Source organism: Mesoplodon densirostris, chromosome 10, assembly GCF_025265405.1.
Source record: "Mesoplodon densirostris isolate mMesDen1 chromosome 10, mMesDen1 primary haplotype, whole genome shotgun sequence".
NCBI classification, from domain to species: domain Eukaryota; kingdom Metazoa; phylum Chordata; class Mammalia; order Artiodactyla; family Ziphiidae; genus Mesoplodon; species Mesoplodon densirostris.
Genome location: NC_082670.1, coordinates 14,722,522 through 14,747,454, shown reverse-complemented (window position 1 = coordinate 14,747,454; position 24,933 = coordinate 14,722,522). Strand labels below are relative to the sequence as shown.

At 40.3% G+C, this 24,933-nt stretch overlaps 1 protein-coding gene across 2 annotated transcripts; it reads left to right on the top strand.

Moving 5' to 3' along the window:
- Positions 1-10: 10 nt before the first annotated feature.
- TPMT (thiopurine S-methyltransferase) lies at positions 11-23,189 on the top strand. Of its 2 annotated transcripts, XM_060109805.1 has the most exons (10): positions 11-86; positions 514-595; positions 4,931-5,115; positions 6,132-6,224; positions 10,092-10,224; positions 13,400-13,452; positions 14,090-14,164; positions 18,682-18,767; positions 22,068-22,112; positions 22,542-23,189. In XM_060109805.1, exons 3-10 carry the CDS (start codon positions 4,976-4,978, stop codon positions 22,652-22,654), a joined length of 738 nt encoding a protein of 245 aa, XP_059965788.1. In that variant the 5' UTR covers positions 11-86; positions 514-595; positions 4,931-4,975; the 3' UTR covers positions 22,655-23,189. The 2 variants fall into 2 exon arrangements, with proteins under 2 accessions (XP_059965788.1, XP_059965789.1); XM_060109806.1 differs by lacking the exon at positions 514-595 and having other exon boundaries at positions 15-86.
- The last annotated feature ends 1,744 nt before the right edge of the window (positions 23,190-24,933 follow it).

Sequence of the window (24,933 nt, the reverse complement as noted above, 5' to 3'; positions counted from 1 at the left end):
CAGGGCTGAGCCTGGGGCTTAGGGACTCAGCTGGTGAGGCCCGCGGCAGCGCCAGAACCAGCAGCAGGCGACGGACAGCGCACAAGGTAGGCTCCGCCGGGTGCAGAGAGGGTGCGATGACCAATGGGACGTTTGCTAGGTGTGAGTGTGTGATCGGATTCCGGAACGGGGCGTCCCAGCCATCCACGCCCTGAAATGGGCTCGGGGAGCCGAGTGGGAACGGGGAATAACGAGATCAGGTAGTGAATGACCTTTTTGAGTCCATGGTTAAAGTGACCCCAAAGCATTGTTGGGTATTGTTGATTTTAAGAAAAGAGAAGTACTTGCCGGGACAGTGAAGGGAACTGGGGTGCTGTAAATATTGTCTTGCTCCATGGTAATTGCATAGGTTGTATGCATGTATAAAAATTCACTGAGCCATACTCTTAAAATTTGTGCACTTTAGGGAAGTTATTCTTCAACTTAGCAAAATTTTAAAATAAATCTAAAGTAGAAACATGTTTTTTTGAAAAGGTGAGGCGGAAACCAGTCTTGGGAGTCCACCCAAGGAGAACTTGGGCGACCAAACTAGCACATCTGATATTTCTGTGTATGGGTAAGAATGATTGTGAAATTTGCCTTTCCTGATTCTTATAATCTTGCACTTTTATCTTGCTTATAGAAAGAAATTTTTTATTTCTCCGGAAAAGGATGTGGACAAGTACAGGTTGAGAAGCTATGAGAACACCTAAGAAGTGATTAAGTTATATTCATGATGTTAAGTTATATTTCAAGTTTGTGTAAGAGGGGTAGAGTTGAACAATTCCAGGCTGCCCTGGCTCAGTGATAAAATTATTTTCCCTTTTGTTTTAAGTAGAGAACTGTTTATGAAGGCTCAAGTTCAGGTTCCAAAGTTTCTGGCTGAATGTGGACATGGGAAAACTGCAACTCTCTTTTGCTTTTCTGTACCCAGTACATCAGATACTTCCCTCTGACCTCTCAGAAAACCCCGAGTGTCACCTCTTGACTTCCTCAGGGCCTTGCAAAAGCCATTTGTTAACAAATGTTTGCTGGGAAGTGAATTTGTGTTCCCAATTCCAAGAGAGGTGCCTTCTCCTTAAATCCTAAGCACACTGAAGCCAAATTTTGTCATAAAGGGAACTTTTCCTTGAATAACTGCTTTTCCATGAATAATGATTCATGGATGAATCATTAAATTAACTCCACCAAGAGTAGCGTGCTAGTGTAATCCAAACTAAATTAGTTTCACTAATGACTCAAAGGATATGTTACAACTATTGTGTTGTATCATCCTTACATGACAAATTGCACGTTGAAAGGACAGACATTTTCCTCATACCTTCAGGTAGATTTGCAGTTATGTTCACATGTCCTTTTTTCTCAGTTCCCTTTGTAAAAAGGGGGAAAAAAAGGAACAAAGAGTGTTGTTCATCATACAGTTATACTAAGGGTTAAATCACAACCCCTGCAGAGGGGGATGTACCCCAGGTGATTTAGGACTTCAGGAGGGAAAATAAGGGTGAGGCATTCTGTGTTTTGTATAAATGGCCCCTAGATAGAATGCCTCAGGGAGAATTTCAATGGCCCCAGATTCTTGCATCTTCTTGTACAAAGAAATCACTAAAATCATTAACTTGAGGTATCTGTTCTTTGTGATTAGCAGTAATCTTTTACCAAGATGTATGCTAGACTACATGTTTTTCCTAGTCAAAAAAAAAATCTTATACATGTGGAGCATATATATTTGGAGCATTTCCTCAGAGGTATCTGAAAGGCTCTCTCCCAGGCTATCATCCTCAGTTAGGTCCCCGAATAAAATTGAAACTCACAACTCTTATGTTGTGTGTTTTTCTTTAGGTCAATGCCTTTGTGTGCATTTTCCCATACCAAAAAAAAAGCTATAAGAAAATTATTTGAAAATGCAAACTTGTGGGGTAGAGATGGGATATTGAATCTGTGCATCTACTTTTGCTTCCTCCCGAAACTCCACCAAAACAACAGCAGGATTTTTAAAGACATAAAGGGAAGACAGAAGAGAAGATAAAAGCAATAAAAATTTGAAACCTAGAAAGCAGATGGACGAGTGATAAAGGATTTTGCAGACTGAAGAAAGCTAAATTCTAAACCAGCAATGGGGAAAGCCAATGAGCAATCCTATTTGCATTATAGAATCCCCCAATGCTCAGGAATTAGCAGCACCAGGTACCTCAGGGAGATGGAAGGGTATGGTTGAAATTAGGAGGATTGCTTGAAATTCTGGTTCCTAAAAGGCTAAGTCCCCAGATCCCTTTCCCAATTCCCTGCAACCAAGTATCTCTTCTTCACCACACCAGCAGACTTTGGGGAGGTTTATTCCCTGGAGAGGGTACAGTCTTGGACTGGGAAGATACAGTTCACAGTTGGGGATGGGAGTACCATACTGAAAATATGGGGTTAATTGAACACAGGCAAACTGAATGCTGGGGCCCTTTCCCACTTTTATCCTTTTCTCATGTGAGTATAGAACCATGGTCCCAAGGACTCAAACTTTCAACGGGAATTGGGAAGTCCATCTATGGAAAGTCTGATGAGTCCAAAGAAAATAAAGATAATGACATCTAAGTTTCCAAATAATATCTATTCACATCATCCTACAGAGAAGCTTACAGTCAATAAGCCCCATCCACAAACTTAAACTTATAATCAGCTTTTTGGTATTTACTCTTAAATGTGAGTAGATAATAAGAATTGCTAGGAATTTGAGGACAGTCACTAGTTTGAAAGGTAGAAGACAAAACCAACAGAAAAAATGACTCAGTAACAGACCATGCAGGTAAATAAGAGAAAATATTATATACATTCTATACATGAAATAACAACAAAATAAAATGAAAAGAGAACATCAGAAACAAAAAGGAGCTCTTGAGAATTAAAGACTTGAGAGCAGAAAAGAAAAACTAAATAACAAGGTAGAAAGATAAAAATAAGGTGGGCTGTCAGAAAATAGGACAAAATGATGAAGAGTTGGAAAATAGAAAAAAAATATGAGAAATTTAGAGCACTGGGTCAGGAGGTTCTACAACCATAAAAAGGGGTCCGAGAAAGAGAAATAGAAAAAAAGGACCAAAATCATCATCTGAATAATTCAAGAATTTTTCCATAATTGAAGGATATGAGCTTCCAGATTAAAAGAAGTCAGCCAGATGGATGAAAGCAGACCCAGGATAAGGCATAGAGTTAAGAAATTGCAAAGACTAAGGGGCAAAGAAAAGCTTTGAGAGAGAGAAAAATATTGGCCACATGGAAAATATCAAGATCCAAATGTCTTTGAATTTAAGCAGTAACTCTACAAGCTAGATGACAAGGGAATGATTTTTTCAGAATTGTGAGAGAAAATGTTTTCTAACTAAGAATTCTTACCCAGCAAAATTATACATCGAGGATGGGGAATAAATAGTGTGAAGACATTTTATACATGTAAAATTGCCAAAAACCTTTTCTCCCATGCACTCTTCCTCAAAAAGCTGCCAAAGGTTGTATTTTACCAATATAAGGGTGGTAACCAAAAAAAAGGAAAATAGCCAATAAAGGAAACAGGAGATTCATCAAAAGATAAGAAGGAAGGCTCCAGGATGGTGATAGATAAAGATTGCAGAAGGCTAGCTGTGTACCAGGAGAAGACAGCATCCAGTTCAGAAAGCTATTCTCTGAGATGACATTGATAGGATATCTGATAACCGAAGAGATTGAGAGTGTATTGACAGAAGATTGGGAGAACTTAGAGTTGAATTAGTAATAAATATATGGAAATTTTATAAATGAAAAAGCCAGATAGTTATTAACTATAGAATAAAAAGTTGTACAGAAAAGGAAAAGTAATCATAGAATTCTATGTGGCTTACCTGTGAATAGTATTTACCTAGTCATAATAATGTGAACTTGAAATGTTTAATCACGAATATGCTATATCTATATGGAAAGGATAGGAAAAGTGAGAAGGTGGTGTGTGTGTGTTGGGAAGTTGAAAGAGGACTAAATGCTTATCTTTTCTAGATGCTTCCTAGAAATAAAAAATTAAGAAGATACAAAATAAGCATGCTATTTGAGTTATATTTTGAGTTATATTTCAAGATTCAGCTAAAAGAGTTAAAGATGTTTTTCTCTCATTGGAAATGGGGACTGCTGCTTTCATAACTCTGTTGAACTCTTTGAATTGTGTGCATTATAACATTGATTAAAAAATAAGAAGTAAACATTAAAGGAAATTTTAAAAATTAAAGAGTGAGATGCTAGGAAAGATTCTAAGCTTACAAAAGTTATAATGCCTGTTTTTTTTAATCTGTCCTCTCTTTTTTTTAAACTTAAATTCTTTTACTCTAAGATGTAACTCAATTTATTTAAAGATCTTTCCTAATGTGTATTACGAAGTATGCCTCTACCATCAGATTCACTGAAAAGTAATTTTTTATATAGCTTTTCCATGAATATTGAAATTTTTTTTAAAAGCCATACTGCTGGGACTTCCCTGGTGGCACAGTGGTTAAGAATCCACCTGCCAATGCAGGGGACACAGGTTCAAGCCCTGATCTGGAAGATCCCACATGCCGCAGAGCAACTAAGCCCATGTGCCACAACTACTGAGCCTGCGCTCTAGAACGCGCGAGCCACAACTACTGAAGCCCGCGCGCCTAGAGCCTGTGCTCCGCAACAAGAGAAGCCACTGCAGTGAGAAGCCCACGCATCGCAACGAAGAGTAGCCCCCGCTCGCTGCAACTAGAGAAAGCCCGCGAGCAGCAACAAAGAACCAACACAGCCAAAAATAAATAAATTAATTAATTTAAAAATAAAGTAAAATAAAAGCCGTACTGCTGAGAATAATAGGTTTTTTCTTCATTCATCAATAGAATTGAAATACACTTAAGTGACAACCTTGCAAACATTTTCCACTTAGGCATTGGAGACATTTGTTTCTGAGTCAAAAGCTATCTACAAAACCATGGCTAATACAAGAGCAGTACTTGATGCTGAAGAGTACCCCAACAGTGAGGCACAGAAAAACCGAGTGCTAACTCTGGAAGAATGGCAAGAAAAGTGGGTGAATCACAAAATTGCATTTCACCAAGAACGAGGAAATCAGTAAGAAATGTTTACATTTCTTTATATCAAATATTGGTCTATAACAGAAATGCTCTATCAGAAGCTGACTTTGGAAATAGAAATAATAATATAGATACCCATTATTTGATTTTAAGATGCACATTTTTAGTTTTTCACATTGGAGCATCTCTGAAATCAGGATGCATCTGTGGCATGTCATAGTTGAATTGGCAGTGATATTTCTTCTCATGGAGTATAAGTAATGGCGTGACTTACAGTTGATGACATCTTAGATTTATGAAATGTCTTTTTTAATCCCCTATAACATTTGTTGGGCATACATATTTATACATATGCAGATGCTCAAGTTATATTAATGCTGGCATCTCTTTATACTGAAAAGTGGTGGTGTTCTGACTTTGCTTTCCAATAGCATGTGTTCAAATGTTAAAGTATTATCTATATGGTGGAAGAAGAGAAGCTGAGAGAAATTAATAAGTGAGCTGAATGCTTAGCAATATAATAGTAGTAGTAGTAGTGGGCTTTGAAGCAGCAGCAATAAAGATGGGTCAGTGCTGAGTAAAGTGGTCGTGACAGATGTTCCTTCTTCCAGGCAGCCACCCTGACTGCCCAGGAGACATCATTATTATTATTACATTTGCACACTAAGTAATAGTTGGGGTATCATCCTAGAACCATTGTATGAGTTATCTCTGTCATGTAGCTGGCCTTAGAAGACACACACACACAGGTATACATTTTCAAAACATATCAACCAAGGAAAAAATAATTTTTTATGTTTAATTGCTAATCGGGAAAGCCCCAGGTTTGAGTCACATTAACTGCTCCCTAGTTACCTGACTGAGCAAGTTGCTTAACCTTCCTGTTTCTTCATGTATAAACTGGAGATTTTAATGAATAATGTTACCTACTTCATAAAGTTGTTGGGAAATATTAAGTGAGGTAATACATGAAATGTACTTAGCATTGTAAAATTGTAGTCCTTTCCTCTGTGTCTTGGGCTAATTAAAACAATTTTTTTTTTTAATCCCCAGGCTATTAAAGAAGCATTTGGATACTTTTCTTAAAGGCGAGAAAGAACTGAGGGTATTTTTTCCTCTTTGTGGAAAAGCAGTTGAGATGAAATGGTATGAGCAGATAAGCATCAACCTACTTTCTTGTCTTGATGATAAACACTTTGGGTGAATAATAGGATGTAAGTTTAAAAAATTCCATTCTCAGGAAATGCACAGGGATTCTATATTTTTATTAGACTAATACTGATGGGTTCATAGAGGTAACACTCTCAAACAGGAAGACAGTGCAGAAACAGAGGGGAGAACTAGTCTTTCTTTTTTTTTTTTACATCTTTATTGGAGTATAATTGCTTTACAATGGTGTGTTAGTTTCTGCTTTATAACAAAGTGAATGAGTTATACATATACATATGTTCCCATACCTCTTCCCTCTTGTGTCTCCCTCCCTCCCACCCTCCCTATCCCACCCCTCCAGGCGGTCACAAAGCACCGAGCTCTCTGTATTGAGTTTCTAAGCAAAAGAATTAGTCTACAATCAAAGTGGTGGGGGAGGCGGAGGATGGAACCAGCCTTCCCTCTTAAATTTCCTTCATCTTTGTGTGTGGTTTATTTTTTATAGGTGGTTTTGGAATGTAAAGAAGTTAATTTTAGGTATTTTAAATAGAGGTGGACAGAAAAGCTCAAAATGAATTACAGCTTTTTGGCAAAACCGTGTATATTCCACAGTTCAACTCAACTCTCCCGTCCCTCTACGAGCACATAGGAGGTTTTGTTTTCATGAATCATTGCTAATAAAACCAGTGATAAAGAAAATATTTCTTATGAGTAATTCTCTGTGAAGAGAATTCACTTTAATTCACAAGCCACTGTCACTATGGGTTACCCTAAAGTCACAAACCTGGCAATCGTTTCCTATACAGAATTTGTTGTAATGATAATGTACAGGCGCTATCGTACATGCCAAGACATAATCTTGTATAAGCTTGAACGTTGAGAACTTTGATCGTCAATCAGGAAAGAAAAATAAAATATATGAAAATGATTAGTAAATGAAAAAATAGTAACGTAAAAACACTCTCTTCCCTACATAAATACAGATGGGCAAACTACAGAACATGTGTGCATTGGGAGTGGATTTCTGAGCGGGACGGTGACATTTTTGCAGCCAGCCCCCTGCTCCCTCAACTTGTAGCTGAGAGCATTTGTGAGTGGCTGCTGTGGCTTAAGATTCTAGGGTGGGCACCAAATTGAGAACATTATATCCTAACCAACTCACTGAACCAGAAGAAAGAATTACTTTGCAAACTACCTGCAAGAAAAACATTAACTCTATGAGCAGATTGTCTTATTGCTGTCTTTAGTGATAACAATCTAGTTCTAGCAGAGGCTTTGAGACAAGGTTAGAAAATGGTATCATGAAACAGCCAATTAAATGTGATTGTTGAAGATTTAGGGTCTAAAGTCCTTTGTAATAAAAACGCCAGAACTAAGCTACTGTAATTGTATAAAAGTTATTATATTAGAGGATTTTTCACTTATGTAACAAACTTGTGTATTAAGGTCTATACAGATATCAGATGTGAATAGATAAACTATGAGCTGAAGCCCAAAAGCATTAACAAAATGTTTAAGACATTTCCTTAGGTTTTGGTTTTCTTTTAGGACAATATATTCCAGTATAATCCAGCCTATGCCAGTCTATAGTAGGCTATGGTTCATTTTTCCATATGTTGAGTAGAAGTAAAAATCCATGCAGCTGGTTTGGATAACTTTTTTGTTTATATTTTATAACTTCAAAAAATGTATGGAGAATAAAAAAAATTCCATGTATGTTAACTTACAAATTTCCCAGGAAATGTGAAAGACAAGTTATTAATATGTATGTTTTAAAACTATAAACAGTTCATGTTCTGACCACATTGAAAGTGTGTCCTCTTGTGTAGGGAATAGGTACCATCAGTTCTGCTATTGTTCAGTTGTTTTGAAAATGCTAATTGCATTCTAACTCCACTGATACATTAAGGAACAACTTGAGCATGGTTTGAATTTCACATCTGCTTATATGTAATTTTGTCTGCAAGAAACATGAGGTGAAAGCAGATAACAATACCCAGCTCTACTAAACCGTGTATAAATAGACAAAATGCACCCATGCACAAACCTCAGCTATCTCCCAGATACCTCAGTTCACCTCGGTGTGCTGTGAGGCACTTGCTCCCATCCACAGCCAGTGTTGGAACTTTCCATGGCTGCCAAATAATCCCCCTTCCATTACTTTACAATAACTTGAAAGCTGCAGCCCTTCCAACGCCTACAAGTCTACAAGTAAACTTCAGGTCTCTCTCAAGGTAAAGTGCCATGTTGTAGTATTTATATATTTTGTAACCATTTAACATGTAAAACTGTGCCACCATGTCTATTAGGTTCTTGTCTTTTTTCTTTTTAATGTGGCACTAAGTTTTTTTTCTTAAGTACTATTTAATCCATTTTATTTCTAAATACTGTTTGATTGCATATTATTGAGAAAATCCTGATTCACGGAGATGAATTATGGCAAATGTGCAGCAGCTTTTTCTTAAAAAAAAAACCTTTTTAAAAATTAAGGTATAATTGACATACAACATTATGTTAGTTTTAGGTGTACAATATAATGATTTGATATTTGTATATACATATATTGCAAAATGATCACCCCAATAAATCTAGTTAATCAATACATAGTTACAGAACTACATAGTGTTGTGTGTGATAAGAACTTTTAAAATCTACTCTCTTAGCAACTTTCAAATATGCAATACAATGCTACTAACTATAGTTACCATGTTGTACATTACATCCCCATGACTTATTTATTTTATAACTGAAAATTTGTACCTTTTGACTTCCTTCACCCATTTCACCCATTGCTCACCCCCAGCCTCTGGCAACTACCAATCTGGTCTCTGTATCTATGAGCTTGTTTCTGTTTTTTGTTTTCTTTCGATTCCACATATAAGTGAGATTATAAGCTGTTTGTCTGTGTCTGACTCATTTCACGTAGCGTAATGCCCTCAGAGTCCATCCATGTTGTCATAAATGGCAAGATTTCAATTGTTTATAGCTGAATATACTCCATTAGGACTAAGTTGTTTAATGTGTACTCCAACCCCCATTTTCCCCATAAGCCTCATGATTTTTACTGCATGATTTTGCATGATGTGTGATTTTTAAAAATGCATATGTTGCATAACTGACTTATGTGTTTATTTAATGTAACATAAAATCAATACTGTACCTGGGTATTTGTGCCACTAGTGCTGTTTTCTTTGAAGTCCAAGATCCCAAGACTGAATTCTGTAATTATAAAGCTTACCAGAAAAATACTGGTAAGCTTTTGCATATGGTAATCAAATAAATTTCTGGATAGGGTTTAGTGTAAGTGGAAATTATAAGATTATTATAGAAATGGATGATAATGTTCTAGAGCCGAGTGCTCCAGTACGGTATCTACCAGCCCCATGTGGCTGTTTAAACTAAGTCACGCGAGCCACGTCTCAAGGGCTCAATAGCCTATGTGGTTAGTGGCTGCTGGATTGGATAACACAGGTATAGATTTTTCCATCATCACTGAAAGTTTTAATGGACAGAGCTGATTTAGAGAACTTGAAAAGCATATCTAATTCATAGGATGCTTTTAAATCAGAAACTCTTCCAATCAAATCCATTTGTAGTAAATCAACATGTTAAGGTATAATTTTCCAAACTTTTAAATTTTTCCTAAGGTCGTATAAATCATTTTTTCAGAATTCCACATAGCATAAGGTTTGAGAATATATAGGTCCACTTTCTGTGTATCTACATGTTCTGTGAAACGTTGTGAGTCTGAATTCAAATAAATCCCTTAAAATTAAGGAAAATGTATGCTTATTGGTATATATCCTTTTACTTAGTACTGTATTTGAAATAAAAATTTAAGTGTAATTATATGATTTTGTGCAGGTTTGCAGACCGAGGACACAGTGTAGTTGGTGTGGAAATCAGTGAACTTGGGATACAGGAATTTTTTACGGAGCAGAATCTTTCTTACTCAGAAGAACAAATTATGGAAATTCCTGGAGCCAAAGTATTCAAGGTGTGTTTTGATTTTGGTAAATAGTTATTTCCATACCCCCAGAAGAAGGTTTTTCTCAGCATGAGTAAGTGAGGATACTATACAAGTGTCAGATGACCCCACTTTATCACCAGATTCACCTGGATATTATACAGTGTAAGGAGCAAAAAAAGATAAACAGTAGCTAGGTGTGAACAAATATATATAAAAGCCAAGGTCAAAGCTTATTTGTCGTGTTTTTGATTTGGGTTTGTTTGATTTTTAATTTATAAACAGGTGTTTCTGAGAACCTGTCTTGTGCCACACCCTGCATAAGACACTGAAGAGATGAAAACACAGTCCCTGCCCTAAAGAATCGCTTAGCTTAGGAGAGAAGAGGAACGGAGGAGGCTGTTTGTCATACATGGACTAAGTGTAATGACGCGGAGTATTAAGGGAACAGAGAGGAATGTTTCCTAACCCAGCCTGGGGGAGCTTCCTGAAGTGTGTCACCACACCTGAAGTGTGGTGACAGGGCGAGGACAGGCAGAGAGTCAGGTCATCCAGTCCAGATGTCCTGTAAAGCTGGTACCTGATGTGACACAGCCAGATTTTCTTTTGTGACCCACCACCCTTGTGGCCTCCAGGGAAGTGAGCTTGAACGGCAGTAGCCTCCTGGCAAAGAGACCAGATAGGAGGTTGTGAGCAGTGGTCCAGGAAAGAGATCCTGAAGGGCTGCACCGGGAGAGTGATGGGGCGCTTAGAGGAACAGATAGATTAAAATGATGTTTAGGGTGTCAAACTGGGAGGATTTAGTGATTAATTGAGGGGAATCCAGCGGGTGGTGAGTTCCCATTTCCAGCTCAGATGACTGGTTGGATAGCAGAGAATAAAGGAGAAGCAAGTTGAAGAGCAGAGAAAATGAGTTTTGTTCTGGAGATGAGTTTAGTTAATGAGTTTAGAGATGTTTAAAAGACCTGTGGCATGATAAAGGGGTAACTGGCAAACGTCTCTGAAGCATGTGCCAAGCATTTGGGCTGGAAATGATAGATTTGGGAGTTGTCCTCCTCCTGTGACCAGAACGATCCGGTGGAACTGCTTCGCTAGCTTGGGGTAATAATGTGGAAATAAACAGAAACCACCCAAATGAGAACAAGCAGAGGCTGTCAATTCAGAGGGAGGCGCCGATTGCATTTGTCAGAGGCTCAAAGCCTGGCAGGGGGGTGGGAAAGCTTTCTAGAGAAAAATGCAAAGGCTTCTGGCGCTGTTGGCTAACTAGAAGCGGCATCCCTTGTGATTGGTTTGGGAAGCGTATTTGATTTTGAGCTAGAAGAGAGGAGTAGGGGTGGAGGGGAGGCGTAAAAATCAGGGAGGCTGGCAGTCATTGACCACGTCCTGCAAGGCTGTGGTTAGGCTTCCCTGGCTAGTTGCTGCAGAGGTTATGGGTCCGAGCTCTCTTACCAGATGTGGTCTGGCCACCATCCGTCTGTACATTCGGTCTCTCGCAAAGCACTCTCTTTTCTAAATATTGAAATTAATTGCTCAGTTGACTAGGAAACTTGCTAGGACGTTATTTTACAGCTTCCTCCCACTCCATTCTTAGATCATCTAAGAATTCCTGTTTGCTCAGTCCGGAGAGGCTAGTCTTCTTCCAGACTCCTTGGAGCAGTGGTTCTCAGCCCTGGTGGCACATTTGAAATTATCTGTGGATCTTTTAAAATTCCTAGTGCCAAGGCCTTGCCTCCAGCTAATTCAGTCAGAACCTCTAGAGATGGGGCCTGGCATCAGGTCTATTTAAAGCTCCTAGGTGATTCCAGTCTGCAGCCAAAGTTAAGATTCACGGGCTGTTCTCCCTGCCTCCAGGCCCCTTCTTCTCAGGACTGACCCCCACTGTGCTTCCAGACTGGTCTTCAAAGACCCGCCCACCTCTGTTGCACCTTATTTCAGAATAAAATCCAACATTTTCACATCCTGAAGTACATCTCCTACCCTGCTCCTCCCCCCACCTCCCAGACTTCTCACCTCCCACACCCGTGATGTCAGCAGATGCATCCAGCCAGTTCTTCGGCCACCTTTTGGTCCGCCTTTCCCGGTGCTCGGGCAGTGAGTTCCCTGCTCTGTCTGCTCTGTTCCCACAGTTCTGGGCACACAACCAGAACAGTACAGCCCGTTCTCTACCGTGATGGGTCTTTGTTCCCACACCTCTCTGCTCCACCAGGCTGTCCTCACTGGGATCAGAGACTGTCAAATTCACTGCAGTATCTAGAACTTGGGCTAGTCCTGTCTACAAGGTGCTCAGGAAATAAATGCTCATCAGTCAGTGCATGAAAGAGAGGACACTGGGGAGTCAATACAACTGCACTTTTCATGAGTAACTTTTAAAATGTCTGTCCTTTCTCTCTCAGTCTGCCTGGTAATTGATTGATGTGTATACTTGTCATTAGGGGGTCAAAATATTAGGATTTTGCTAAAGTAAATATTGCTAAAATATAACAAGCTCCAAAATGAGTAATAGTTAACTGATCTTCATGATTAACCAATCTGATTTTCCTTTCTGAGTTGATCCAAAAGAACCCCATACAGGTTTTTAAGTTTAAAAAGTCCCATTAAAAATTATTTTCAGTAAAATTGTATTTTATTTTCAGTTAAAAAAATATTTGCATAGGTTGCAAGGTTCAGGAAGTGGGGGGGGAAGATGGGGAGGAATTCACCAAAATGATTAAAATCACTGTGTTCAGAGGGTGGCATGCAGGTTTTTTCTTTATTCTATAAATTCTCTGCAGCATGGTCCATATTTATTTCAAAATTAAAAAAATAAAAATTTACTTTTTTTATAGATTAGTGTTTTTTTAAAATATGTTACTTATTTATTTGGCTGCGTCGGGTCTCAGTTGCGGCATGCAGGATCTTTAGTTGCAGCACGTGAACTCTTAGTTGCAGCATGTGGGATCTAGTTCCCTGACCAGGGATCGAACCCGGGCCCCCTGCACGGGGAGCGCAGAGTCTTAGCCACTGGACCACCAGGGAAGTCCCCCAAAAATAAAAATTTAAAGTAAGATGTCTAAAAAAATTATTTGCTGTGAAATTATGTTCTTTATGTTTAATTACACATTCTTTCTCTACCACCCATGCGCTGCTTTGCCCCTCTTATTTCTCCCTTGACCATTCAACTACCTCCTAATTAAGTGGAATTTTTTTCTTGACTTTTTCATTGCAGAGTTCTTCAGGGAACATCTCATTGTACTGTTGCAGTCTTTTTGATCTTCCCAGGTAGGACTGATGTCTACCTCTGCACTTTAAAAAACTTGAGTGTTTGCTAGGCAATGCTGGGGTGGGCTGAGGGTCTTTTTATCACTCCCATTCCCTTGCAGTGGCACCCATGAAGCACTGATTTGAGTCTCTGTTCTGCAGTTATTTTTAACTGCAGCCTATATGTCTGCACACTTGATATCTTTGCCCTTGGGTAGCTGCTAAGCTCTGGAAAAATTATTATGACCCTAGGAAGGTAGGGAAAAGGAGGCGAGAGCAAGAAAGTGTCTTCCACTTCACACCTGTGTCTGTAACAGAAATGCATTTCAGGGTGTGGACGGAGGTGAGAGCTCATCTCCTAAAAGTCCCTGATACCTGTTCCAGGGGCTGGGAGGAGAGTTGTCTCAAACTGTCCCTTGTTCCTCCTTTGTGCCCCCAAGTCCAAGCTGCTGCCACCAGCTCCTAGATCTAGGAGAAGATGGACAGCCCCCCCCACACACACACACACCAGCACATCCCTAGAAACTCAGGAAAAGCAGATATGAGATCCCCGTTCCTTAACAGCTGGTGAGGTTCTCACATGTGCCATGGGGAACACTGTCTTGTTAAAGATTTTATTTTTCTTACATAAATTTTTTTATCTTTTTCTTTCTGGTAGAGCAAATATTGGCAAATTTGACAGAATTTGGGATAGAGGAGCATTAGTCGCCATTAATCCAGGTGATCGCAAACGGTTAGTGATTTGGCTCCTTTAATTATGTTGTTTTTTCCCCCTTGTTTAGCCTCCTTAATTTAGTATATTGTACTTTTTCTGATTTCCAGAAGATTACTAGACTTCTACTAGTTTGAAATAGCTTATTGTATTTGGAATTAGAAGACCTATATCCAATAGCATCTTGGTCTAAAAAGTATAGGATTTGGCTACGGGGACATGGGTGCAAGGCTTGTGGCTCTGTCACTTCTAAGCTGTGTTGCCCTTGTCAAAGAATTCAACTTCTCTACACCTTAGTTTACTCCTCTGCAAAGCTGTAATTTTCCTACTAATACCACCCTCACCACCTCCACTGAGAGTACCAGGTAATACTTGTTTAGCCCTTGCCATGTACCAGGCTTTCTTAGAATACCTTATGTGAAACAACACAGTTTATCCACCAAGCAACCCTGTGAGGTATTATGCTATCATTATTCCCATTTTACAGATGAGGAAACTAAGGTCAAAGAGGTTAAGTTACTTGTCCAAAGTGCAGCAGCAAGTATGTGACAGAATTGAGATTAAAACCCAAGGACTTTGGCTTTAAAGTCACGCCCATGACTAGGCCCCCTCACACGGTTGTTGTGGGGATGGAAAGAAATGACACGTGTAACAAGTACTGTGTTGACCCTAAATGACTGTTTAACTATTAGCTGCTATTGTATTAGAGCTTTTGGTCTGGATAGTTTGGGTCACCATTCTTTTGTACCTGGTCTTATTAGAAAATAAAATTAAAATATGCGAAAGTATACTGAGTAAAATGTGACCCCTCCTGTGTACTTTCCAACCTAAATATCATTCACAGCCTTACTTGGGTGTAACACATAAATACTGAATTACTTTGTTGTATGGAGGCAGACTCAACATATCAGCGAAATGAAATTTTTCTCTTTTTTTCTTTTTTTTGCTGTACGCGGGCCTCTCACTGTTGGGGCCCCTCCCGTTGCGGAGCACAGGCTCCGGACGCGCAGGCTCAGCGGCCATGGCTTACGGGCCCAGCTGCTCCGCAGCATGTGGGATCTTCCCATACCGGGGCACGAACCCGTGTCCTCTGCATCGGCAGGCGGACTCTCAACCACTGCGCCACCAGGGAAGCCCCCAAATTTCTCTTTTTAAAAATGAATTGTTTGGGACTTCCCTGGCAGTCCAGTGGTTAAGACTCTGAGATTCCACGGCAGGGGGCGCAGGGCGTTCAATACCTGGTTGGGGAACTAGGATCCTGCATGCTGCACGTGGGCCAAAAAAAAGAATTGTTTGGTGAGTAAGGCTTGTTGCGAAACCTAATCTTATTTTAATTAGACATTGCCACATCCTCTTTTTTTTTTTTTAAGATTTAATTTTATTTATTTTTGGCTGCACTGGGTCTTCCGTTGCTGCACGTGGGCTTTCTCTAGTTGTGGTGAGCGGGGGCTACTCTTTGTTGTGGTGCGCGGGCTTCTCCTTGTGGTGGCTTCTCTTGTTGTGGTGCATGGGCTCTAGAGCTCAGGCTCAGTAGTTGTGGTGCACGGGCTTAGTTGCCCCGTGGCATGTGGGATCTTCCCAGACCAGGGCTCAAACCCGTGTCCCCTGCATTAGCAGGCAGATTCTTAACCACTGCATCACCAGGGAAGTCCCACATCCTCTTAATATACATTTTCCTCTGGTGATAATTCACACTCCTTTCCCGCTTTTCTTTCTGACACCGTTCCTCCTTTCTCTCTTCTCTGGGACCCTCACCTTCCTCACATGCCTAGAAGTCATCATTCCCGGAGGGACCATCCTCAGCGAGGCTGTGCCGTCCTCTCTCCTGTACTTGCTCCTTCAAAGATTGCTTCAGTCCTCCTATTACTTTCATTCTGGTATTCAACAAATACACATTAAGTTCCTACTATGTCTAAATACACATGATGTTGGGGAAATAACTGAACAAGTCGCACATGGTATTGGCCCTTATTGTTTCCGTATTTCCAGCTCTGTTCTTTCTCCCAAACACCCACATCCCATATCCAGTGTCTGCTCGGCATTTCCCGTGTGACATCAGTGTCCATCATCAACTTAATAGTATCACCTGTGACTTCTGCGTCTCCATAAAACACCACATTTATACACTAAACTCAGTTCTGCTGAGTGTCTAAGATTGTAGGTGTTCGCCGCTTCCTAAGGTTGTCCACGCTCTTCCTCGAGGTTAGTCTCTCTGCAGGCTTTGGTTGCGTCGCTCAGATCCACAAGGCAGTGGGGAGCAAACCCAAAATCACAAAGCTCACTCTACAGACCGTGCACCTTGTGTTCACTTATTTCTCCACCATCTGGCTTAATGTTTATAGATAATGATATAATCTGGCAAAATAATAAATATAAATATATATGTATATAAAATTTTAGCACATAGTAGGAGCTTAATAAATATTTGTTGAGTAAATGAGTGAAAACAAACCTGACTCAAAGCAAGGAAAATATACTGTTTCCCACCAGCCACCATCGCCTCCTCTGTCCTAGATAAAGGCCATCTAAGTGGCCTCTGAACTGTTCAGTTCATGGTAAGAAAGAGTTATGAGGCCCCTCCAGAGCTCTTGGAGAATCTAGTTCTAGTTTGGTCACAGACTCTGTCTTCCTGGTCCCCCTATTCTCTTTCCTCCCCTTCCAGGCGTGTGTGTGTGTGTGTGTGTGTGTGTGTGTCTTGTCACTGCCCCAAAAATGCCTTGGCCTTTGTTTCCGGAATAACTGCTTATTTTGAGCCATTAGGAAGATAAATGACTTTATCTTAGCATTTATGGTACTTAGTGCTTTTTCCCAGCCCTGCCATCAGTACGGGGTGTCTCCTGCTGAGATTACACATGGGCGAGAACTGAGGTGGTTTCTGCCATGACTCTCAGGTTTCTTGCCTACCATCAATCATACCTCTCATTTTTCTGAATTTTTTGAGACTGGTTGAGAGAGAAAGTCCACATTCCAAGAGGAAGGATGCCTGTGAGTCCTCTGAAACCCTGCCAAACCTGTCTGACTGATCACTTCCTTGGGACAGCAAGTCCCTCCTTTCTTAAGAACAAGAATCCAAAGTTAAAAAGTAAAGGTTTCTGCTCAGAAGTTTGCTTAGGTCTGGTTCTTTCACTTGCAAGGAAGAGTGACCGGCTCAAGCCAGCTCAAGTTTTAAGGGAGTTTATGTTGAGGATGCTAACGGAATAAGCTACTGACCTGAGCATTTACCACGTACCAGGCAGTGTTCTAAGCACTTTATGTGTGTGCACTCATTGAATTCTCACAACCACCTGTGAGTTGGTTACTAGTTTTATCCCCATTTTACAGATGAGGAAACTGAGGCACAGAGGGGTTAAGGCTTTGTCAAGCTTACATAGCCTGTAGCGGAGGGGCTGAACTTTGAGCTCAGGGACCTTGCAGAGTCCGTACTCCTAATCCCCATGCAGGACAGCCTCCCTGATTTCTCCCAGGGCTCTGGACAGGGATGGCAACACAACCGGGCCCCGTGGAAAGAGCCAAGGCTCCTCAGAGCTGTGCAGCTCATCCACCTCTGTCTGTCTGTCTGTCTCCCATGGCCTCTTACCTCCCTGTGTGTGCCTCGTCTGCCCTCCTACGTCAGCACTCAGCTTCCTCTGCTTCAGCCTCCACCCAGCACAGAAACGCCAGAGTTTGGTCCAATGACCACAGCGAACTAGCAGCTCCTCTTTGGATCTCTTAACTCAGTTTCCCAGTGGAGTCATCTGATTGGTCCAACTCATCATTCTGTACCAGACCCAGGCCTGGCTCCTGGTCTGTCTGCTGATGGGCCCTGTTAGGGCAGGTCCCCACTCTGAACCCATCAGACATGTCTGGGAAGTGGCATCACCTGCTCCTCAGGACAACTACTCCAAAGGATAGTTGCCGTAGCACTCAGGGTTTATGCCACCCATGCAGAACTGTAATGTCACAGTACCTTGAATTTTGGCCTGTTTATTAGTCTTACCTCTCTCCAACTAAAGAGAGGAAAGGGACTGTGTTTTGTACCCCTTACCCGTGCCCCCAGTGACGACCCCGTCATCCAGGATATTTGTTAAACTGCAGCATCCCAGGCCCCACAGCAAACCTACTGACTCAGTCTTGGGATGAATGAAGCTCGAGCATCTCTTCTTCCAGCAGGTGCCCAAGTAATCTGGTAAACCAGCCTGGTCTGGGAACCACTGCCCCAAAGCTGGCAGTGCTTCGGGAAATATACGTTCAAAGCTGATGGGCCTCCGGGGACCACATCACATTGGAAGGAGCCTCTGTTCTGCTTAATTTGACATCTGGTCTGATGGGCTCCAGAACCAGGCCTCCTTCGGATTCCCATCCTTCGCTATTTCCCAGCTTAGGCAGGTAACATCATTTGCTGAGCCCATTTCTAGCTTTTTAGAATGAGAATCTACTTCATGTGATTTTTTAGGAGAGTTAAACTCAGTAATAAGAGATGAAAGGAAAAGCTGGCTTCCCTCCCTGCCTCTCGTTCTTTGTAAAGAAATGTAACACATGCCTTTTAATGTTCTTTTCAGCTATGCAGATATAATGTTGTCCCTAACAAGAACTGGGTTTCAGTACCTCTTGTCTGTTTTTTCTTACGATCCAACTAAACATGCAGGTAAAGTTTCTTGTTCTTTTTCCAGTTGCCTTGTTTCGTGATTTAATTCTATGACTTGGATAGCATTATTTTTTCCTAATTTATCTCATGTGAGGCATACTGCTGATATACATGCAGTCTGTGTCATCCATGGTGGTGGGGATGGGATGTATTGGGCTGATGCCTACAAATACATCTTCATAGGAGGATGGGGTGAGACGTGGACGTGGGGAGGTAGGGGTGTGCAGGAAAATCTCTAAACTATTGCTGTGTTTAATTTCTGGAACTTTATAATTTATTGCATTTTAAAAATAACTGTATTTGTTTTGAATGTGTAAAAGGGATGTTTTCTTCTGGATTCATTTAAATGTGTTTAAACATTAAAGCCTGACCTTTTTTTTTTAACATCTTTATTGGAGTATAATTGCTTTACAATGGCGTGTTAGTTTCTGCTTTATAACAAAGTGAATCAACTATACATATACATATATCCCCATATCTCCTCCCTCTTGTGTCTCCCTCCCACCCTCCCTATCCCACCCCTCTAGGTGGACACAAAGCACTGAGCTGATCTCCCTGTGCTATGCAGCTGCTTCCCACTAGCTATCTGTTTTACATTTGGTAGTGTATATGTGTCCATGCCACTCTCTCACCTTGTCCCAGCTTACCCTTCCCCCTCCCCATGTCCTCAAGTCCATTCTCTACGTCTGCGTCTTTATTCCTGTCCTGCCCCTAGGTTCTTCAGAACAATTTTTTTTTTAGATTCCATATATATGTGTTAGCACACGGTATTTGTTTTTCTCTTTCTGACTTACTTCACTCTGTATGACAGTCTCTAGGTCCATCCATCTCACTACAAATAACTCAATTTCGTTTCTTTTTATGGCTGAGTAATATTCCATTGTATATATGTGCCACATCTTCTTTATCCATTCATATGTCGATGGACACTTAGGTTGCTTCCATGTCCTAGCTATTGTAAATAGAGCTGAAATGAACATTGTGGTACATAACTCTTTTTGAATTATGGTTTTCTCAGGGTATATGCCCAGTAGTAGGATTGCTGGGTCGTATGGTAGTTCTATTTGTAGTTTTTTAAGGAACCTCCATACTGTTCTCCATAGCGGCTGTATCAATTTACATTCCCACTAACAGTGCAAGAGGGTTCCCTTTTCTCCACACCCTCTCCAGCATTTATTGTTTGTAGATTTTTTGATGATGGCCATTCATTCTGACTGGTGTGAGATGATATCTCATTGTGGTTTTGATTTGAATTTCTCTAATGATTAATGATGTGGAGCATTCTTTCATGTGTTTGTTGGCAATCTGTATATCTTCTTTGGAGAAATGTCTACTTAGGTCTTCTGACCATTTTTGGATTGAGTTGTTTGTTTTTTTGATATTGAGCTGCCTGAGCTGCTTGTAAATTTTGGAGATTAATCCTTTGTCAGTTGCTTCATTTGCAAATATTTTCTCCCATTCTGAGGGTTGTCTTTTCTTCTTGTTTATGGTTTCCTTTGCTGTGCAAAAGCTTTTAAGTTTCATTAGGTCCCATTTGTTGATTTTTGTTTTTATTTCCATTTCTCTAGGAGGTGAGTCAAAAAGAAGGATCTTGCTGTGATTTATGTCATAGAGTGTTCTGCCTATGTTTTCCTCTAAGAGTTTGATAGTGTCTGGGCTTACATTTAGGTCTTTAATCCATTTTGAGTTTATTCTTGTTTATGGTGTTAGGGAGTGTTCTAATTTCATTCTTTTACATGTAGCTGTCCAGTTTTCCCAGCTTATTTATTGAAGAGGCTGTCTTTTCTCCATTGTATATTCTTGCCCCCTTTATCAAAAATAAGGTGACCATATATGCGTGGGTTTATCTCTGGGCTTTCTATCCTGTTCCATTGATCTATATTTCTGTTTTTGTGCCAGTACCAGACTGTCTTGATTACTGTAGCTTTGTAGTATAGTCTGAAGTCAGGGAGCCTGATTCCTCCAGCTCCGTTTTTCTTTCTCAAGATTGCCTTGACTATTCGGGGTCTTTTGTGTTTCCATACAAATTGTGTAATTTTTTGTTCTAGTTCTGTGAAAAATGCCAGTGGTAGTTTGATAGGGATTGCATTGAATCTGTAGATTGCTTTGGGTAGTAGAGTCATTTTCACATTGTTGATTCTTCTGATCCAAGAACATGGTATATCTCTCCATCTATTTGTATCATCTTTAATTTCTTTCATCAGTGTCTTATAATTTTCTGCATACAGGTCTTTTGTCTCCTTAGTTAGGTTTATTCCTAGGTATTTTATTCTTTTTGTTGCAAAGCCTGATCTTTAAGTTGTGGCTTTTCAGGAAGAAGTGAAAACGAAGTATACACACTTTTAATTTGTAAAAGTACCCTATTTGATTTTTAATTGCGCCTTTTTTTTTTTTTTTTTTTTTGCCGTACGCAGGCCTCTCACTGTTGTGGCCTCTCCCGTTGCGGAGCACAGGCTCCGGACGTGCAGGCTCAGCGGCCATGGCTCACAGGCCCAGCCGCTCCGCAGCATGTGGGATCTTCCCGGACCGGGGCACGGACCCGTGTCCCCTGCATCCGCAGGCAGACTCTCAACCACTGCGCCACCAGGGAAGCCCTAATTGAGCCCTTTTTAAAAAGTGCTTTGTTTTATAAATATCTGTGTATTTTTTTCTGTTTGAATAAGCCAGATCTTAAAAACTCATTAAAAGATGAGACCTAGTGTCCATAATTAAGTCTGGGACAATCAGATGGATATAGAAAATAAGGGAAACAGATGTCAGCTCTGCGAATATGATGTAAGTTCCCTTCCTGAACAGTAGGCCTAAGGAAGGGCCTGTAGGAAGAAGATAGAACAGGCCTTGTCTGGGGTGGAGGCTAAGAATTCCCTTCTAGAAAGGGGCAGAAGCTGTTTCTTCTAAAGTAAATGGTAAATGGGCAGAGTTTGTAGGATGAGGGTAAGTGCAGGAATGGTAGAAGCTCTATACCCTGGAAGCAGGAAGCCCCAAGGGAATTTGTTCATGAACTCCACTCTGAGTTTCCTGTTCCCAGGTTCCAAGGCTGACTCAGCCATCTCATGTAAGCTGGAGATGGGCATCTAACATTACCAGTCCCCTCAGTAAGCCAGTCTTTGGTATCAGATGTGCAAAAGAAGAAACAGAAGAACCTGTCACATCCTCACCTATTTGGATAATTGAGTTATGTATGGAATGTGTATACCAAGGTCATTGGAAATAAGCTGAGAAGTGGGCCCTGAGAATTTATTTCTCTTTACAATTAGATCTTTTAGAATTTATTCTTCACCATGTTTCTCTTTTACTTAGGTCCACCATTTTACGTTCCAGATGCTGAAATTAAAACATTGTTTGGTAAGTTACAGACATGTGCTGTAACTTTTGAAATAAAGTCAACAGTTAACTGTTTCGAGCTATTAGCAAACTATTAATATCTAGAAGTATATAAAATTTAAAAGTCAGAAGCCATTTAATTGGAGACTATTATAATCAAAAAAGGAACCCATCTCTGTAATAGGACTTTTTAGCTAAATGGTATTCTTATGTTAAAGACATCTGAATTCTTCTAGAGAGATGGTATGTTTACTTTAGCTCTTAGGAGTTATAAGTGATAATAACAATTCAGAGCGCAGAAAATTTACCCTTAATATTTATTTCCCTGTGTTCATTAAAAAGAAAGAAAAGATCTTCAGTACGCACTCTTTTAAAAATCATCTGATATGTTTTTAGAACTGTTGCATTCTTCATAAAGTTTTAACTTGTCACACTTTCTTTTTGTTTCAGGCTCAGTGTGCAATATTCATTGTCTGGAGAAGGTTGATGTTTTTGGAGAAGCACATAAAAGTTGTGGAATTGACTACATTATTGAAAATTTATATCTATTTACAGGAAAGTAAATGAGATGTAAATAGAAGCAAGTAATATCAACATGTTTTTGAGCAATTGAAAATTGTGCTAAGGCATGAAAATATAACAGATGACTTTTGGAAAAAAATTCTTCATAAATCATATCACAGATCTTTGCTCAAAAATGCTTATAACTTTTTAGGAAAAAAAAACACGTACTTTGGAAAAGAGAGTGTGATTGGGGGGTGAAAGATTATACCTGTGTGTCTTACTTACAGATTGCAAGAATTTTTTACAATCAGCATGTATTACTTGTATAATTAAAGAATAAAAGAGAAATATAATGCATATAACAAATATAATAGACAGAAACATTGGCATTGTTTATGAAATTTAGAACCATTGCGTAAATGTAACACTTTAATGGGGTCCAAGGTAAAAGATAATGGTCTAAGACATTATATAAACATTAATTTTTACTATAAACCCTCATATTGTACTCAATCCTAGCACTCCTTTTCACATTTTTTTCTCCTTATATAATTTTATATGTGACAGAATGAAGAAATAAACTTTTAAATTAATGAAATTAACCAATCTATATGGAAAAAATATTTTTCCCAAACTGTAAAAAGAAATTATTTTTAAAAGTTGTTTTCGGTGTTTGGCAGTTTTTTGTTTCTTGTAATTTAATCTTGTTTAGATGATAAAGTCTTACGAAGTGCAATGCACTTAGGGCTGGGTTCATGTCTGTTCATTATGAAAGTTTAGATTCAAAACTTTTCAGTTTTTCATTAAAAATCACATTTTGATAAATCAGACATTCCTCTCACCGCATTACCTAATTTTTAAATGATTTAGATTGTTTAGCTCATGTTAATAGGATGGTGTGTATTATAAAAATTATTTCATTGTGTGTTTATGAAAATTTCAGAAACTTTGAAATGTCCAGCTTCTCATTTTCAACCATACATCTCCAGCTCATTTTTCTGTGTGTGCTCAAAACCTTCCAGCCTGCACCACTTTCCCCTCCCCACTAAATCCCTCACCCCTGAAGCCAAGCATGTGGGGCACGAGTTATGAAATTAGACAGGTGGTCAGAGTGGGTGCTGGAAGACCAGGTGCCCTTGGGGGAGAGCAAAGCTGGAGACCAGAACCCAGGTTGGGTCCAAGGAACCACACAGGTGATGGAGATCTGCCTGTTAAGGAGGTTCCCAGAGGCTGCCTGAAACTCGGAACTCACCAACCCAGGAGGGATTCAGGTTCGTAATGGTAGCAAGCTTTTGCTCCTGTGAGCTCACAAGCCCATGCTAAAGCACCTACAGTCTGCTCCTTCTCAGTTCAAAGGTTGCACCTCTCCTCCCGGACTGAGATGCTTCTATTCTATGTGGCTTGCTCTCTTCCTTTCTCTCGTCATTGTCAGGTACAATCTGGGATGTAACTGTGTCATTGGACTCATTCTGGGATTCCTTCTCAACTGCGTGTATGTGGCATGTCTTCCCACACTTGCAAAACCAGCAGTCCATGTGCCTAAGCACTAACTCCCTCCCCCAGACTCCTCAGCCTGTCACCCTCAGCCCCCTCATCTCTGCTGTAACCACCCTGAACTGGGTCTCCATTTCCCCCTCTCTGCCGTGTGGTCCTTTTCACAGGAGTCAGCCACTGACCACAAGATCTATTCTTCAAATCCTTTGCCTCCACAGGCCTCAGGGCTTGTTCTAGGTGGAAGGAGGAAGAGATGGTCGTGCTATTCCAGGACCCTCTAAGTAAGAAGTATTGGAGGGAAGCACAGAGGAAATCCATGGAGACTTCGCCATGGAGGAGGGACGATTCTTCATAGGAAACTCAGAATGTTAGAGTTAAGACTCAGGGCATCGCTTCTTCTTCTTTTTTTTAATGAATTTTTGGCTGCGATGGGTCTTAGTTGCAGCACGCGGGATCTTCGTTGTGGTGCGTGGGCTTCTCTCTAGTTGTGGCGTGCGGGTTTTCTCTTCTCTAGTTGTGGCGCGCAGGCTCCAGGGTGCGTGGGCTCTCCAGCTGAGGCACATGAGCTCAGTAGTTGTGGCACGTGGGCTTAGTTGCCCTGCGGCATGTGGGATCTTAGTTACCTGACCAGGGATCGAACCCACGTCCCCTGAATTGGAAGGCAGATCCTTTACCACTGGGCCACCAGTGAAGTCCCCAGGGATTTCTTTTATTAATCAGTGTGTGTATATGCGACGAGGATTGCACTATATAAGGTATTTGAGAAACCTTTCAACATTGACTCTAGAGATAAGCAAGTGCTATTTTCCTAACAATACTTCCTATAAATACTAGAGAATCATCA